We start from the raw sequence: 16023 nt of genomic DNA, 5'->3' as shown, positions 1-16023 counted from the left end.
ACCATTCACTCTTTATGTGTTTGCAATTACCTATTCGCTGTCAATCTTTTCATTAATATTTCCCAATTCATCACAGCCAACATCTACTACCTATCTCCACTCTCTTTCTGCGATCCCCCTTCGACAGATGGTGGGAGGGCAGGGTTTGGTCAGTGTTTTGACCAATCACAGAGCTGAGCGGAAATGACGTTAGGGAGCCTCCGCGTGTTGTTGGTAACGGTCGCCATGACAACGAGACCGGTGGGCTCGCTCGTGGAAACGGCTTCAAACGATCGATCGGATCTCCGCGATGGACGATGAGGCTCCGAGTGAGTGTATCTACAACCTGCTTCCCCGGCCCCAGCCTCCGCCCCGCCAACGCCTCAAGTGAGTGTCCGGCAGGTCCGCTGGTTCCGTCAGAGGGTACGGACCCTCCAGAAGGCTCCAGGGAGAGGGCGATCCACAGAGGGATAGCGGGTTTGGAAAGAGAGGGGGAGTTTGGAGTGAGGGATTGAGGGGAGGGAGGACAGAGAGAGAGAGGGAGTGTGGAGTGAGGGAATGAGTAGAGGGAGGATAGAATGAGAGGGAACGTGGAGCAAGGGTATGAGGGGAGGGATGATAGAGAGAGGGAGTGTGGAGTGAGGGAATGAGGGGAGGGAGGACAGAGAGAGGGAGTTTGGAGTGAGGGATTGAGGGGAGGGAAGACAGAGAGAGGGAGACTGGAACGAAGGAATGAGGAAAGGGAGGACAGAGAGAGACGGAGTTTGGAGTGAGGGAATGAGGAAAGGGAGGACAGAGAGAGAGGGGAAGAGTTTGGAGTGAGGGATTGGGGTGGCAGACAGAGAGAGAGGGAGTTTGGAATGAGAGATTGAGGGGAGGGAAGACAGAGAGAGGGAGATTGGAACGAAGGAATGAGGAGAGGGAGGACAGAGAGAGAGGGAGTTTGAAGTGAGGGAATAAGGAAAGGGAGGACAGAGAGAGAGGAAGATTAAGAGAGGAAGAGTTTGGAGTGAGGGATTGGGCTGGCAGACAGACAGAGGGAGAGGGAGTTTGGAGTGAGGGAATGAGGGGAGGGAGGACAGAGAGAGAGGGAGTTTAAAGCGAGGGCTTGAGGGGAGGGAGTACAGAGAGGGAGGGAATTTGGAGCGAGGGAATGGGGGAGGGAGGACAGAGAGAGGGAGTGAGGAGCAAGGGAATGAGGAGAGGCAGGACAGAGAGAGGGAATTTGGAGCGAGGGAATGAGCAGAGGGAGGACAGAGAGAGAGGGAGTGTGGAGCGAGGGAATGAGGGGAGGGAGGACAGAGAGAGGGAGTGTGGAGCAAGGGAATGATGAAAGGGAGGACAGAGTTAGAGGGAGTTTGTAGCGAGGGAATGAGAAGAGGGAAGACAGAGAGACGGAGATTGGGGCCAGGGAATGAGGGGAGGGAGAACAGAGAGAGAGGGAGTTTGAAACGAGAGAATGAGGGGAGGGAGTACAGAGAGAGAGAGAGGGAGTGTGGAGTGAGTGATTGAGGGGAGCGAAGACAGAGAGAGGGAGATTGGGGTGAGGGAATGAGGGGAGGGAGGACAGAGAGAGAGGGAGTTTGGAGCGAGGGAATGAGAGGGAAGACAGAGAGAGAGGGAGTGTGGGGTGAGGGAATGAGGGGAGGGAGGACAGAGAGAGAGGGAGTTTGGAGCGAGGGAATGAGGGGAGGGAGGACAGAGAGATAGGGAGTTTGGAGCGAGGGAATGAGAAGAGGGGAGACAGAGAGAGACGGAGTTTGGAGCGAGGGAATGAGAATAGGGAAGACAGAGAGAGGAATTTGAAGCCAGAGAATGAGTAGAGGGAGGACACAGAGAGAGAGGGAGTGTGGAGCGAGGGAATGAGGGGAGGGAGGACAGAGAGAGGGAATTTGAAGCGAGAGAATGAGTAGAGGGAGGACAGAGAGAGAGGAAGTGTGGAGCAGGGAAATGAGGGGAGGGAGGATAGAGAGAGGGGGAGTTTGGAGCGAGGGTTTGAGGGGAGGGCAGACAGAGAGAGGGGGAGTTTGGACCGCGGGAATGAGGAAAGGGAGGACAGAGAGAGAGGAAGAGTTGAGAGAGAGGAAGAGTTTGGAGCGAGGGATGGGGGGGCAGACAGAGGGAGTTTGGAGGAAGGGAATGAGGAGGGGAAAGACAGAGAGAGGGAGATTGGGGTGAGGGAATGAGGGGAGGGAGGACAGAGAGAGAGGGAGTTTGGAGCGAGGGAATGAGAGGGAAGACAGAGAGAGGGAGTGTGGGGTGAGGGAATGAGGGGAGGGAGGACAGAGAGAGAGGGAGTGTGGAGCGAGGGAATGAGGGGAGGGAGGACAGAGAGATAGGGAGTTTGGAGCGAGGGAATGAGAAGAGGGGGGACAGAGAGAGACGGAGTTTGGAGCGAGGGAATGAGAATAGGGAAGACAGAGAGAGGAATTTGAAGCCAGAGAATGAGTAGAGGGAGGACACAGAGAGAGAGGGAGTGTGGAGCGAGGGAATGAGGGGAGGGAGGACAGAGAGAGGGAATTTGAAGCGAGAGAATGAGTAGAGGGAGGACAGAGAGAGAGGAAGTGTGGAGCAGGGAAATGAGGGGAGGGAGGATAGAGAGAGGGGGAGTTTGGAGCGAGGGTTTGAGGGGAGGGCAGACAGAGAGAGGGGGAGTTTGGACCGCGGGAATGAGGAAAGGGAGGACAGAGAGAGAGGAAGAGTTGAGAGAGAGGAAGAGTTTGGAGCGAGGGATGGGGGGGCAGACAGAGAGAGGGAGTTTGGAGGAAGGGAATGAGGAGGGGAAAGACAGAGAGATGGAGTTTGGAGCAAGGGAATGAGGAAAGGGAGGACAGAGAGAGAGGAAGATTAAGAGAGGAAGAGTTTGGAGCGAGGGATTGGGCTGGCAGACAGACAGAGGGAGAGGGAGTTTGGAGTGAGGGAATGAGGGGAGGGAGGACAGAGAGAGAGGGAGTTTAAAGCGAGGGCTTGAGGGGAGGGAGTACAGAGAGGGAGGGAATTTGGAGCGAGGGAATGGGGGAGGGAGGACAGAGAGAGGGAGTGAGGAGCAAGGGAATGAGGAGAGGGAGAACAGAGAGAGGGAATTTGGAGCAAGGGAATGAGCAGAGGGAGGACAGAGAGAGGGAATTTGAAGCGAGAGAATGAGTAGAGGGAGGACAGAGAGAGAGGGAGTGTGGAGCGAGGGAATGAGGGGAGGGAGGACAGAGTTAGAGGGAGTTTGGAGCGAGGGAATGAGAAGAGGGAAGACAGAGAGACGGAGATTGGGGCCAGGGAATGAGGGGAGGGAGAACAGAGAGAGAGGGAGTTTGAAACGAGAGAATGAGGGGAGGGAGTACAGAGAGAGAGAGAGGGAGTGTGGAGTGAGTGATTGAGGGAGCGAGACAGAGAGAGGGAGATTGGGGTGAGGGAATGAGGGGAGGGAGGACAGAGAGAGAGGGAGTTTGGAGCGAGGGAATGAGAGGGAAGACAGAGAGAGAGGGAGTGTGGGTGAGGGAATGAGGGGAGGGAGGACAGAGAGAGAGGGAGTGTGGAGCGAGGGAATGAGGGGAGGGAGGACAGAGAGATAGGGAGTTTGGAGCGAGGGAATGAGAAGAGGGGGGACAGAGAGAGACGGAGTTTGGAGCGAGGGAATGAGAATAGGGAAGACAGAGAGAGGAATTTGAAGCCAGAGAATGAGTAGAGGGAGGACACAGAGAGAGAGGGAGTGTGGAGTGAGGGAATGAGGGGAGGGAGGACAGAGAGAGGGAATTTGAAGCGAGAGAATGAGTAGAGGGAGGACAGAGAGAGAGGAAGTGTGGAGCAGGGAAATGAGAGGAGGGAGGACAGAGAGAGGGGGAGTTTGGAGCGAGGGTTTGAGGGGAGGGCAGACAGAGAGAGGGGGAGTTTGGACCGCGGGAATGAGGAAAGGGAGGACAGAGAGAGAGGAAGAGTTGAGAGAGAGGAAGAGTTTGGAGCGAGGGATGGGGGGGCAGACAGAGAGAGGGAGTTTGGAGGAAGGGAATGAGGAGGGGAAAGACAGAGAGATGGAGTTTGGAGCAAGGGAATGAGGAAAGGGAGGACAGAGAGTGAGGAAGAGTTTGGAGTGAAGGATTGGCAGGGCAGAGAGAGAGGGAGTTTGGTGCGAGGGAATGAGGGGAGGGAGGACAGAGAGAGAGGGGAATTTGGTGGGGGGAGGGAATGAGAGGAGGGAGGTGAGAGAGGGGGGAGTTTGGACCGAGGCAATAAGGGCTGGGAGGAGAGCGAGTTTGGAGCGAGGAAATAGGGCAGGGAGGAGAGAGAGGCAAGGATGGAGTGAAGAGTTTGGAAAGTGTGTGAGGGAAAGAGACATGATTATGAAGAGAGGGACTTTGTTTGATACTTTGGACTGTGGAAGATGTAGAGTGCCGAAAGGGAAGAGGAGCAAGTGATACAAAGGCAGAGCGAGGTGGGTGGGAGAATGATGAATGGAAAGGAGACTCACAGGATGGATTGACAGAAATTGAGTCAAAAGCAGAAAGCATAAAGAACAAGGGAGTGAATAGGAATGTGGTATAAGAAGGACAAATAATGGAGGGTGGAGAAGAAAGCTTATGGAATTTTAGATTGTTTAACGAGGGGGAGCTGTTTGCCATTCAAGTGTATAGCTTTGTGCAGTGTAGTTTTGGATCATCTGAATGTTGTGAAGTCGTGGTGAACAGGTTGCTTTTCAGACTGGAAGCCTGGGACCAGTGATGTGCCACAAGGATTGATGCTGAGTCCACTGCTTTTCATCATTTATATAGATGATTTCGACGTGAACATAGGAGGTAAAGTTAGTAAGTTTCCAAATGACACCAAAATTGGAGATTTAGTGGACAGCAAAGGTCATTTTACAACAGGATTTTGATCAGATGGGCCAATGGGCTGTGAGGTGACAGATGGAGTTTAATTGCGAGGTGCTGCATTTTGGAAAAGCAAATCGGAGCAGGATTTATACACTTAATGGTAAGGTCCTGTATAGTGTTGCTGAACAAAGAGACATTGGAGTGCAGGTTCATAGTTCCTTGAAAGTAGAGTTGCAGGTAGATAGGATAGTGATGAAGGTGTTTGATATGCTTTCCTTTATTGGTCAGAATATTGAGTACAGGAGTTGGGATGTCATGTTGCAGATGTACCGGACATTGGTTAGGCCACTGTTGGAATATTGCATGCAATTCTGGTCTCCTTCCTATCAGAAGGATGTTGAGAGACTTGAAAGGGTTCAGAAAAGATTTACAAGGATGTTTCTAGGGTTGGAGCATTTGAGCTATCAGGAAAAGATGAATAGGCTAGGGCTGTTTTCCCTGGAGTGTCGGAGGCTGCGGAGTGACCTTATAGAAGTTTATAAAATCATGAGGGGCATGGATAGAATAAATAGACAAGGTCTTTTCCCTATGGTGGGGGAGTCCAAAACGACAGGACATAAGTTTAGGGTGAGAGGGGAAAGATATAAAGGGATCTAGGGGGCAACGTTTTCACTCAGAGGGTGGTACGTGTATGGAATGAAATGAGCTGCCAGAGGAAGTGGTGGAGGCTGGTACAATTGCAGCATTTAAAATGCATCTGGATGGGTATATGAATAGTAAGGGTTAAGAGGGATATGGGCCAAGTGCTGGCAAATGGGACTAGATTGGGTTGGATATCTGGTCGGCATGGACGATTTGGACCAAAGGGTTTGTTTTCATGGTATTTGTCTCTATAACTCTAGGTATTTGGGCTAAGGTGAGTCATTTGGCACAAGTCATGACATTGATGCAGCTAGTCCCGTTAAGTTTTCGGATCAATAAAACCATTCGGACATTAATTCTTCTGGATTTGCTGATGATAATGCTGTTGAATGTTAAGAGGATAGTTATGCTGCTTTCTTTATTGGAGATGGTTATTGTCTGGCATTTGAGAGGTAAATATTACTTTTCTTATGAAACATATTTTTGACTCAAAATCAAGTATAGAATTCTAGATAAACACTTCAGCTCAGAGACATACCCATATGATGTGGTTGTCATAAGAGGAGAAGCTTGAACAGAACTCATGGAGTGGGGTGGCACTTTTTCTATTGTGAAAAGATGTCAAAAAGACAGCTGGTGTTTGAACGGAAGTGGTGTGGTAGGGAGAAATGAAATCTTATCGCAGAGTTGGGAGTGACTGTGGAACTGATCTTGTAATGCTACAGATCTCCCCAAAGTATGGTGGACAGTGAAACATATTTTGTGAATGGAAAAACACGCTTTATTTAGATTAATGCATTAGTTGTCACTCAGTAATGTTTGATCACTATTAATTTTTACGTTTCTGGTAAAGAACAATTCTTAAAAGCTTTTTCTTTTTGGTTCCTCCTGCCAGTTGCTGGGGAAATTCATCTGTTTATAAAAGTTGCAGACTTTACTGGAATTGTAACAAACAAGGAGCTGATACGAGAGAGATCTCGGCAGCCATGAAATGGATACCCTGCAATTTTCCATCATTTAAACACAGAAGATTTCAGGTTTCTTTGTGTTGTATTCACAAGAAAGACAACATGGCTATTTCTATTTCCACAGACAATTTTAGAAACATGCTTTATTAGCATGTTTACTGTAAAATCTTTTAAATGTCTAGCCTTGTTCTTCAGTTCTATGTATTAGTTGCTTGAAAATCCATCTTTTTAAAAATGTTTTCAGTGACATTGGCATTGTAATACTCCCTGTTCATCAGCCTAGGTCTGGATGTTTTCTAAGACTTGCTATTCATCTACATCATTATCAGAGAATTGGTGAACAAAACTGTATGGAATATAGTGCAATGACCAGCTGTTGTGATCCCTTTGGAGGCTACTCATGGAGTCATTGTCATAGAGATGTACAGGATGGAAACAGACCCCTCGGTCCAACTTATCCATGCTGATCAGATATCCCAACCCAATCTAGTTCCAGATGCCTTTTAAATGTTACAATTGTACTAGCCTCCACCACTTCCTCTGACAGCTCGTTCCTTACTTGTATTACCCTCTGAGTGAAAAAGCTGCCTCTTGGGTCTCTTTTATACCTTTCCCCTCTCACCTTAAACCTATGCCCTCTAGTTCTGGACTCCCCCAGCCCAGGGAAAAGACTTTGCCTATTTATCCTATCCATCAGCCTCAGTCTCCAGGGAAAACAGTCCTCGCCTTTTCCATCTCTCCCTATAACTCAAATCCTCCAACCCCGACAACATCCGTGCAAATCTTTTCTGAACCCTTTCAAGTTTCACAACAACTTTCTGATAGGAAGGAGACCAGAATTGCACACAATATTCCAACAGTGGCCTAACCAATGTCCTGTACAGCTGCAACATGACCTTCCGACTCCTGTACTCAATACTCTGACCAATAAAGGAAAGCAGACCAAACGCTGCCTTCACTATCCTATCTACCTGTGACTCCACTTTCAAGGAGTTATGAACCTGCACTCCAAGGTCTCTTTGTTCAGCAACACACCTGAGGACCTTACCATTAAGTGTATAAGTCCTGCTAAGATTTGCTTTCCCAAAATGCAGCACCTCACATTTATCTAAAGAAAACTCCATCTGCCACATCTCAGCCCATTGGCCCATCTGATCAAAATCCCTTTGTAATCTGAGATAACCTTTTATGCTGTCCACTGCACCTCCAATTATGGTGTCATCTGCCAACCTACTAACTATATCTCTTATAGAACATAGAACATAGAAAAATACAGCGCAGTACAGGCCCTTCGGCCCTCGATGTTGCGCCGATCCAAGCCCACCTAACCTACACTAGCCCACTATCCTCCATATGCCTATCCAATGCCCGTTTAAAGCCCATAAAGAGGGAGAGTCCACCACTGTTACTGGCAGGGCATTCCATGAACTCACGACTCACTGAGTAAATAATCTACTCCTAACATCAGTCCTATAGCTACCACCCCTTAATTTAAAGCTATGCCCCCTCGTAATATCTGACTCCATATGTGGAAAAAGGTTCCTATGGCCAACCCTATCTAAACCCCTAATCATCTTGTACACCTCTATCAAGTCACCCCTAAACCTTCTTTTCTCCAATGAAAACAGCCCCAAGTGCCTCAGCCTTTCCTCGTACGATCTTACTACCATACCAGGCAACATCCTGGTAAACCTCCTCTGCACCCGTTCCAGTGCCTCCATATCCTTCCTATATTATGGCGATCAAAACTGCACACAATACTCCAGATGCGGCCGCACCAGAGTCTTATACAACTGCAACATGACCTCAGGACTCCAGAACTCAATTCCTCTACCAATAAAAGCCAGTACGCCATATGCCTTCTTCACAGCACTATTTACCTGGGGTGGCAACTTTCAGAGATCTGTGTACATGGACACCAAGATCCCTCTGCTCATCCACACTATCAAGTATCCGACCATTAGCCCAGTACTCCATCCTCTTGTTTCTCTTACCAAAGTGAATCACTTCACACTTAGCTACATTGAACTCCATTTGCCACCTTTCTGCTCAGCTCTGCACCTTACCTATATCCCGCTGTAACCTGCCACATTCTTCCTCACTGTCAACAACTCCACCGACTTGCATATCTTCTGCAAACTTGCTCACCCAATTTTCTAGCCCCTCCTCCAGGTCATTTATAAAAATGACAAACAGCAATGATCCTAAAACAGATCCTTGCAGAACACGGCTAGAAACTGCACTCCAAGATGAACCTTTACCATCAACTACTACCCTCTATCTTCTTCCAGCCAGCCAATTCCTAATCCAAACCTCTAACGCACCCTCAATGCCATACCTCCGTATTTTTTGTAGTAGCCTACCATGGGAACCTTATCAAACGCCTTACTAAAATCCATATGCACCACATTTACCGCTTTACCCTCGTCCACCTCCTTAGTCACCTTCTCAAAGAATTCAATAAAGGTTTGTGAGGCATGACCTGCCCTTCACAAAACCATGCTGACTATCCTTGATCACATTATTCCTATCCAGATGTTCATAAATCCTATCCCTTACAATTCTCTCTAAGACTTTGCCCACAACAGAGGTAAGACTCACCGGCCTATAGTTACTAGGGTTATCCCTACTCCCCTTCTTGAACAAGGGAACCACATTTGCTATCCTCCAGTCTTCTGGCACTATTCCTGTAGACAGCGAGGACATAAAAATCAAGGCCAATGGCTCTGCAATCTCCTCCCTTGCTTCCTAGAGAATCCTAGGATAAATGCCATCAGGCCCAGGGGACCTATCTATATTCACCCTTTCCAGAATTTCCAACACCTCTTCCCTACATACCTCAAAGCCATCCATTCTAATTAATTGTGACTCAATATTCAAATCGGCAACAATGTCCTGTTCCTGAGTCAATACTGGCGAAAAGTATTCATTCAGTGTCTCCCCAATTTCTTCAGCCTCCACACGCAACTTCCCACTACTATCCTTGACTAGACCTATTCCTACCCTAGTCATTCTTTTATTCCTGACATACCTATAGAAAGCCTTTGGGTTTTCCCTAATCCTACCATCCAAGGACTTTTTCATGTCCTCTCCTTGCTGCTCTTAGCTCTCTCTTTAGATCCTTCCTGGTTACCTTATAACTCTCAATTGCCCCAATTGAACCTTCATGCCCCATCTTTACATAGGCCGCCCTCTTCTTTTTCACAAGGGAGTCAAATTCCTTATTAAACCACGGTTCCCTCACACGACCCTTTCCTCCCTGCCTGACAGGTACATACTTATCAAGGACACTCAATAGTTGCTCCTTGAACAAGCTCCACATATCGATTGTACCCTTCCCTTGAAGCCTACTTTTCCAAGCCACGCATCCTGAGTCATGCCTCACCACATCATAATTTCCCTGCCCCCAGCTATAACTCTTGCCCTGTAGTGCACACTTATCCCTCTCCATCACTAGAGTAAAAGTCACCGAATTGTGGTCACTGTCCCCAAAGTGCTCATCTACCTCCAATTCTAACACCTGGCCTGGTTCGTTACCCAGAACCAAATCCAGTATGGCCTCACCTCTTGTTGGCTTGTCTACATATTGTGTCAGGAATCCTTCCTGCACACATTGGACAAACACCGATCCATCCAACGTACTCGAGCTATAGCTTTCCCAGTCAATATCTGGAAAGTTAAAGTCCCCCGTAACAACCACCCTATTACTTTCACTCTTCTCCTGAATCATCCTCGCAATCCTTTCTTCTACGTCTCTAGGACTATTAGGAGGCCTGTAGAAAACTCCTAACAGGGTTAACCTCACCTTTCCTATTTCTAAGCTCAGCCCAAACTACCTCAGATGGCGAGTCTTCATCCATCGTCCTTTCCACTGCTGTAATACTATCTTTGACAAGCAATGCCACACCTCCCCCTCTTTTACCCCCACCTCTGACGCTACTAAAACATTTAAACCCTGGAACCTGCAACAGCCAATCCTGTCCCTGTTCTACCCATGTCTCCGTAATAGCCACAACATCGAACTCCCAGGTACCAACCCATGCTGCAAGTTCACCTACCTTATTTCGTATACTTCTTGCATTGAAGTATACACACTTCAAGCCACCTTTCTGTTTACAGGCACCCTCCTTCGAGATTGATGCCATGTTCCTAACCTCCCTACACTCCAGGTCCTGCACCCTAAAGCTACAGTCTAGGTTCCCATGCCCCTGCAGATTTAGTTTAAACCCCCCGAAAGAGCACTAGCAAACCTCCCCCAAAGGATACTGGTGCCCCTCTTATGTTCACATCCAAGTCATTTATATAAATGATGAAAAGTAGTGGACCCAACACAGATCCTTGTGGCACACCACTGGTCACAGGCCTCCAGTCTGAAAAACAACCCTCCACCAGCACCCTCTGTCTTCTTCCTTTGAGCCAGTTAAACAACCTCTGATCATCTTGTACACTCTGAGGCAGTTGCCTAACTTCTCTTGTGCTTTTTGTTACTAGTCCAACAACACTTCCAGGCTTATCTGGTTTTCCTGCATCTGGCTTTCTCCTAGCCCACCAACACTGTGATTTCATGTCGCCAATTTATTACAATGAAAACAGCGGAGCTTTTTAACTTCTTTGTCCCCCTCAAACATTTCTTTTTTTACCCTGCGATAAGTTACCTTTATGATCTTCGCTGAGATCTACCTTTCCCTTTCCACATGAGAATTTATCTTTGCCCCAATTTCTATCCCTCATAGACTGAAATTGATTCTGGAAGCCAAACCGTGTTTTATGCTCATAATCATCAGCCACTTCAGCAGCTAACCTTACTGTTTTAACCGTTTTTCCACATGACTTTGCACAACTTCCTCACTGAAGTTACCTTCAGCCCTTTAAGCTAACTTTCCTTTTTAAGTGTCAATTTTTGAAATTCAAAAGCTCTCTCATGTTCCCTCTGTTCTGCTGATCTCTCTTCCTCCTTCTCTTCTGCTTCTAATCGTAACTCGAACTGATTCATTTCTGCTGCCCTTTCCTTATCTCTCGCCTCTAACTCAAGCTATTTCATTTGCAATTGAATTCTTTCCATATCTATAGATTCTGATAGTTTCTCCAACAAGTTTAAATGCTGACCTACTGCTGTAATTATCTCTCCTTTCCTCACAGAAGCAGACAGTTCCAATTCCAGCCTCTCTGCTAATTCTTGCAACTTGGTCTTATTCACTTATTGCAAAACTTGCAAAGTCACTGCATCCACTTCCAGAAAACTTTGATGATTGAAAGAGCCATTACTATCCCAAGCAGTAGTCTAGATCAGAGTGGTGCTGGAAAGGCACAGCAGGTCAGGCAGCATCCAAGGAGAAGGAAAATTGACGTTTCGGGAAAAAGCTCTTCATCAGCCCTTCATTACTATTCCAAGCCTTGTCTACCCAACCAAACCAACACCTGAAATAAAGACGCTAGCACCTACCACTCACTATTTAAAATCCCGCAAAGAGCCTTAAATCTGTTATGGACTGAGCCAGACCACTCAAAACATTCTTAAACTGGCAGCTCAGACCGTAATTTTGCAATTTGTTTCATTAAGTGTACAGAAAAAAATACCCAGATTAAGTTTGCTAGGTTGACTCCTAGATTTTAAAACAAACAAGCATTTATTCACAAAATTACACAATGAAACACAAAGAACAGAATAAAGAACCCCTACAGACCTCTGCCTATCCAACTAGACTTAATTATGCTGTTCCAAATATACGCAACAGTCCCAAGAAGCAAACTCCCTTTAAAAACCAGTATAGATGGAACACGTGCTTACAGGTTGAAATTAAAGGACAGAAAGAGAGAGAGGGTTTCCACACAGCTCCCTGTTGAACTTCCAACCAGTTCAAGGCTGAACTAAAACAGCTCAGCTAGCTAGAGAGCTGACCACTCTCCTTTCTTTATACATGTCACTCCTAAAGCATGACCAATTTAGCCTGAAGTCTCATCTGTTTACATTTAAACAAAAGGCCTCTCAAAATCCTTTTCATCTCTGTTCCAAACTAGACTGATCAGAGCCTGTCCTGGTTTATTACCCCTCTGAAAAAAATCAAGGACAGAGTCTCCTTGAGCCAAGGAACAGCTTTTAGAAAAAAAAGGGACTAACTTTGTGACAGCTTCTTGTATTGTGCCAAAATTGCAGCTGTTGCTTTGTTCACAGAAAATTCTCAAACAAATTTAAGATATTTTTTCTTTTGTCAGTTATCGTTCAAAACAACGGAACATTGTACAGAAAGACTGGGATTCTAAGAAATCAGCACACAAGACGATGGGTTTGCCCAAAGTTGAGCCTCCTTGTCCAAAGCACCATCTATTGAAGCATTCCAAGGAACAAAAGCTACCAGAACGTAAGTCTCTGTGAAATATTGCAAAATAGTTCCTTATCTTCTATATCTTAACTGTAAGCTAAAAGTAATGTTCTTTTTAGAAGGGTCATTCACTTTGAAGTAGCGAATTGTTTTCTTAGGATTCAAAACCACAGGTGGGTGATTTCCATGAATTGACCCACAGCATGAGATTTTCACAGATCAATTTTAATATTTGGAAAACCACAGACTGTAATCTACTCCTTGTTGATAGTATCAGTGTGGATTTAGTCCGCAAGCTACAGAGTTGGCTGATATTTAATTTAATTCATTTATGATAACACAAGTGTGACTAGAAATTGATGCCCATTTTGAGAGTCAACAAGTTATTGAACTGTTGTTTTTCATTACTCATCATGGATAGCATGACAGCATTCATTTTTTATTGGGCATATTGCATTTACATTGTATTTGCAAGCTGATTTTCTTTTCCACATGTTACTTTTCTTGCAGAGTATCAAATAAAGTCAGATTCTACTTCTAGCTGTGGCATTTACATTCTGGAAAAAGGGCAAAAGCTAAGGAATTTGGAGTAGTGAGGGCAAATGGGAACTGCTGTTTGGAGGAGAGAAGAAAACTGAGGAAGGGTGTGAGAGTGACTGCAGAATGGTTATACCATTGAGGGGAAGGGAATGGGATGAGGGAAGAAAGATTCTAGAAATAGGGATTAGTGAAGGAAGGAAGAATGAATTAAAGGTCAGGGAGACTTGGGGGCCAGGGTTAAGTCATATGGAGTCAGGAGAAAAGGTTGCAGTGATAGTTGGAGTTTACAGTAAAAGAGAAAGTGGTGAGAGAATAGAAGTGTGGGAATGTGATTATTGAGAGGAGCAAAGAGAACAAGCAGGTCATTTCATTGAGGATTTTATTCTGTTAAGTGAGGTCAATGATCTAATTCATTTATCCCACCTTTTAAAAACTAGAGGAGATATCACATGAGAAAGTAGAAAAGAGGATGTCTGGTGAATTGGAGGATAGAATGAAAAGGAGAAGGGTTACATTCAAGAGATGAGGGTGAGCAAGAGTGATTTGAAATATGATTTGGCCAGATAACAAGGAATGGAGAGGTACTTTAAGAACTACATGGGGCTCAGGTGAGGAAAGAACAAAGCTTAGAAATTGGATCGGGGAGGTCGAAACAGTGGTTTAGAAAATTGAATAACAGATGTTTGGGCTCAAGCTGGGAGGAGTGAAGAGAGATACAGCAGTGAAATGAAGTTGATGTTGGAGCCAGGAGTATTTTGCTAAGGCAGAAGCAGTGACAGCACCATGTGAGTGTTAATAATACCAAGAGAAGGGCAAACAAAAGTGAGTAAAATCCAGAGACTTTACTGTGCATAAATAGATTCCTCTCATGAATGGCGATTGGAGCAAGGGGATGGAGACCGAGCATCTAATTGGAAGAACCAAAGCACAAAGTTGCTTTTAGCACTGAGGACAATTAGACCAGAAGTTGTTGCACCATAATGGCTATTGAGGTAGAGTATAGAATGTCATTTAAAAGGGATTGGAATAAATATATAAATAGAAAGAATATGTAAAGGTTTGAAGGGGAATAAGATTACAGAAGTAAGTGGCAGCATTGGGGCTGAAGAGCTTCCCCCTATTCTGTAATATTTATTATTCTGCAAAAAATCATCTTTTAATGAGTCTAAGCTCTGGAGTCCTTAGTACTGAGCTGAGTTTATAATGATGTGTCTTGTGAAAAGAAAGGCTCAGCAACTGACTCTTGTTCTTTATGCCATCCCTTAGTTTGATTCAAGTTGATCTTTACTGACACATATTAGTGCGTGATTGAGGACGACCAGTTTATTGTTGTCATCTTCACACACAAACTGAGTTCAAACCTTAGATTATGCAATTTCTAGCAGCTGATGAAGTTTTTTTTGCCAGTTAAAGCTGAAATAATGGGGCATTTTGCCTATTACAGCCAATTTCATATAAATTTTCAAGTTATGATGGTTTTGAGAGAAATTTCAGTATTATTAATAAATGATGCCATTTCAATAAGCTACTTTTACTGATGAAGTCAAGATTACTCCCACACTTCTGCTTTTTTTTTACTAACTCATTCCCTCGACTTCAAGGATATAGGATCAAGAGAAATGATCCACTGTCATAATTGAGATCAGCTAATTTAGCACAGACTAAGAAATTTACATTGCTTAGCACGACATCAGGCTGTGCTTACACTTGTTAGAAAGTAATTAAAGCTTGCAGCATTTTTGTGTAAATTACCACAGGTACGTGTGATGTGTCAGTTCCCAGCCAGCCTTTGGGTAGAGAAATATCATATTGCATCTCTTTTCGAGCCATTGCTGAACATTGGCAATCATAAAATAAATCCATAATCTTCATCATTTCAGGAAAATATCTGTTTCATTTCACAGGGAAACCTTACAAAGTTCCTGTAGAAGGAATTAAATCTTCTATCCCATCTGACAAACCACTAATGGGACTTCGCACCAAGAAAAACTTTGTTCAAGCCAACGTATTTGACGTTCAGATGGCAGTCCCCAAGAAACCTGTGCCAATCATTGTTGATACTAGAAAAGGAAATAAAATCTTGTTGGAACCATCAGGGCTTCTTCCAACACTTCTCTACAGAAAGGTTTGTGCATTGATACATTGGAATGGATTATTTGCTGTATTTTTATTACCTTTTTGTAGAAGTTTTAAAATCCTTCACCTCAAGGAATCTTTTTACATACTTCTGATGTACCAAATATTTTCCATCCCTTGTACAAAAGTCTCTCTTTCAAATGTTCAATTTATCTTGTCATAGATTCTCTGCAGTGTGGAAACAGGCCATTCTGCCCATCAGGTCTACACTGACCCTTTACAAAGCATCCCACCCAGACCCATCACCCTACCCAGTCCCTGTAACCTTGCACCTCCCATTGTTAGTGCACCTCGCCTGAGCATCCCTGGGCAATTTAGCATGGCCAAACCACCTGGTCTGCATATGTTTGGACTGTGGGAGGAAACTGGAGCACATGGAGGAAACCCAAGCAGACACGGGGAAAATGTGCAAACTCCATGCAGACAGTCATCTACCAATCGAATCCGGGTCCCTGGTCCTGTGAAGCAGCAGCCCCAGCCACTGATCCACTGTGCCACCCCAGTCTACCATCCTATATCACCACAACAGTTTAAAATATTTCAAATTATCAAAACTTTGAGAAATAATTTCTTCCCCTTAACATTCAGATCACTTTTCAGAAAGATCATGCTGGAAACTCCCACTGTATTGAACTT

At 45.4% G+C, this 16023-nt stretch overlaps 1 protein-coding gene across 1 annotated transcript in view; it reads left to right on the top strand.

The window, feature by feature from the left end:
• Positions 1-289: 289 nt before the first annotated feature.
• Positions 290-16023, top strand: part of enkur (enkurin, TRPC channel interacting protein) — a 30802-nt gene continuing 15068 nt past the window's right edge. The window contains exons 1-3 of the mRNA XM_060825713.1: positions 290-366; positions 12605-12750; positions 15156-15376. Coding sequence (XP_060681696.1) covers positions 290-366; positions 12605-12750; positions 15156-15376 — 444 coding nt within the window. The remainder of the gene's footprint in view (positions 367-12604; positions 12751-15155; positions 15377-16023) is intronic.

Source organism: Hemiscyllium ocellatum, chromosome 5 (assembly GCF_020745735.1).
Source record: "Hemiscyllium ocellatum isolate sHemOce1 chromosome 5, sHemOce1.pat.X.cur, whole genome shotgun sequence".
Classification (NCBI taxonomy): Eukaryota; Metazoa; Chordata; class Chondrichthyes; order Orectolobiformes; family Hemiscylliidae; genus Hemiscyllium; species Hemiscyllium ocellatum.
This window is presented reverse-complemented; position numbering and strand designations above follow the sequence as displayed.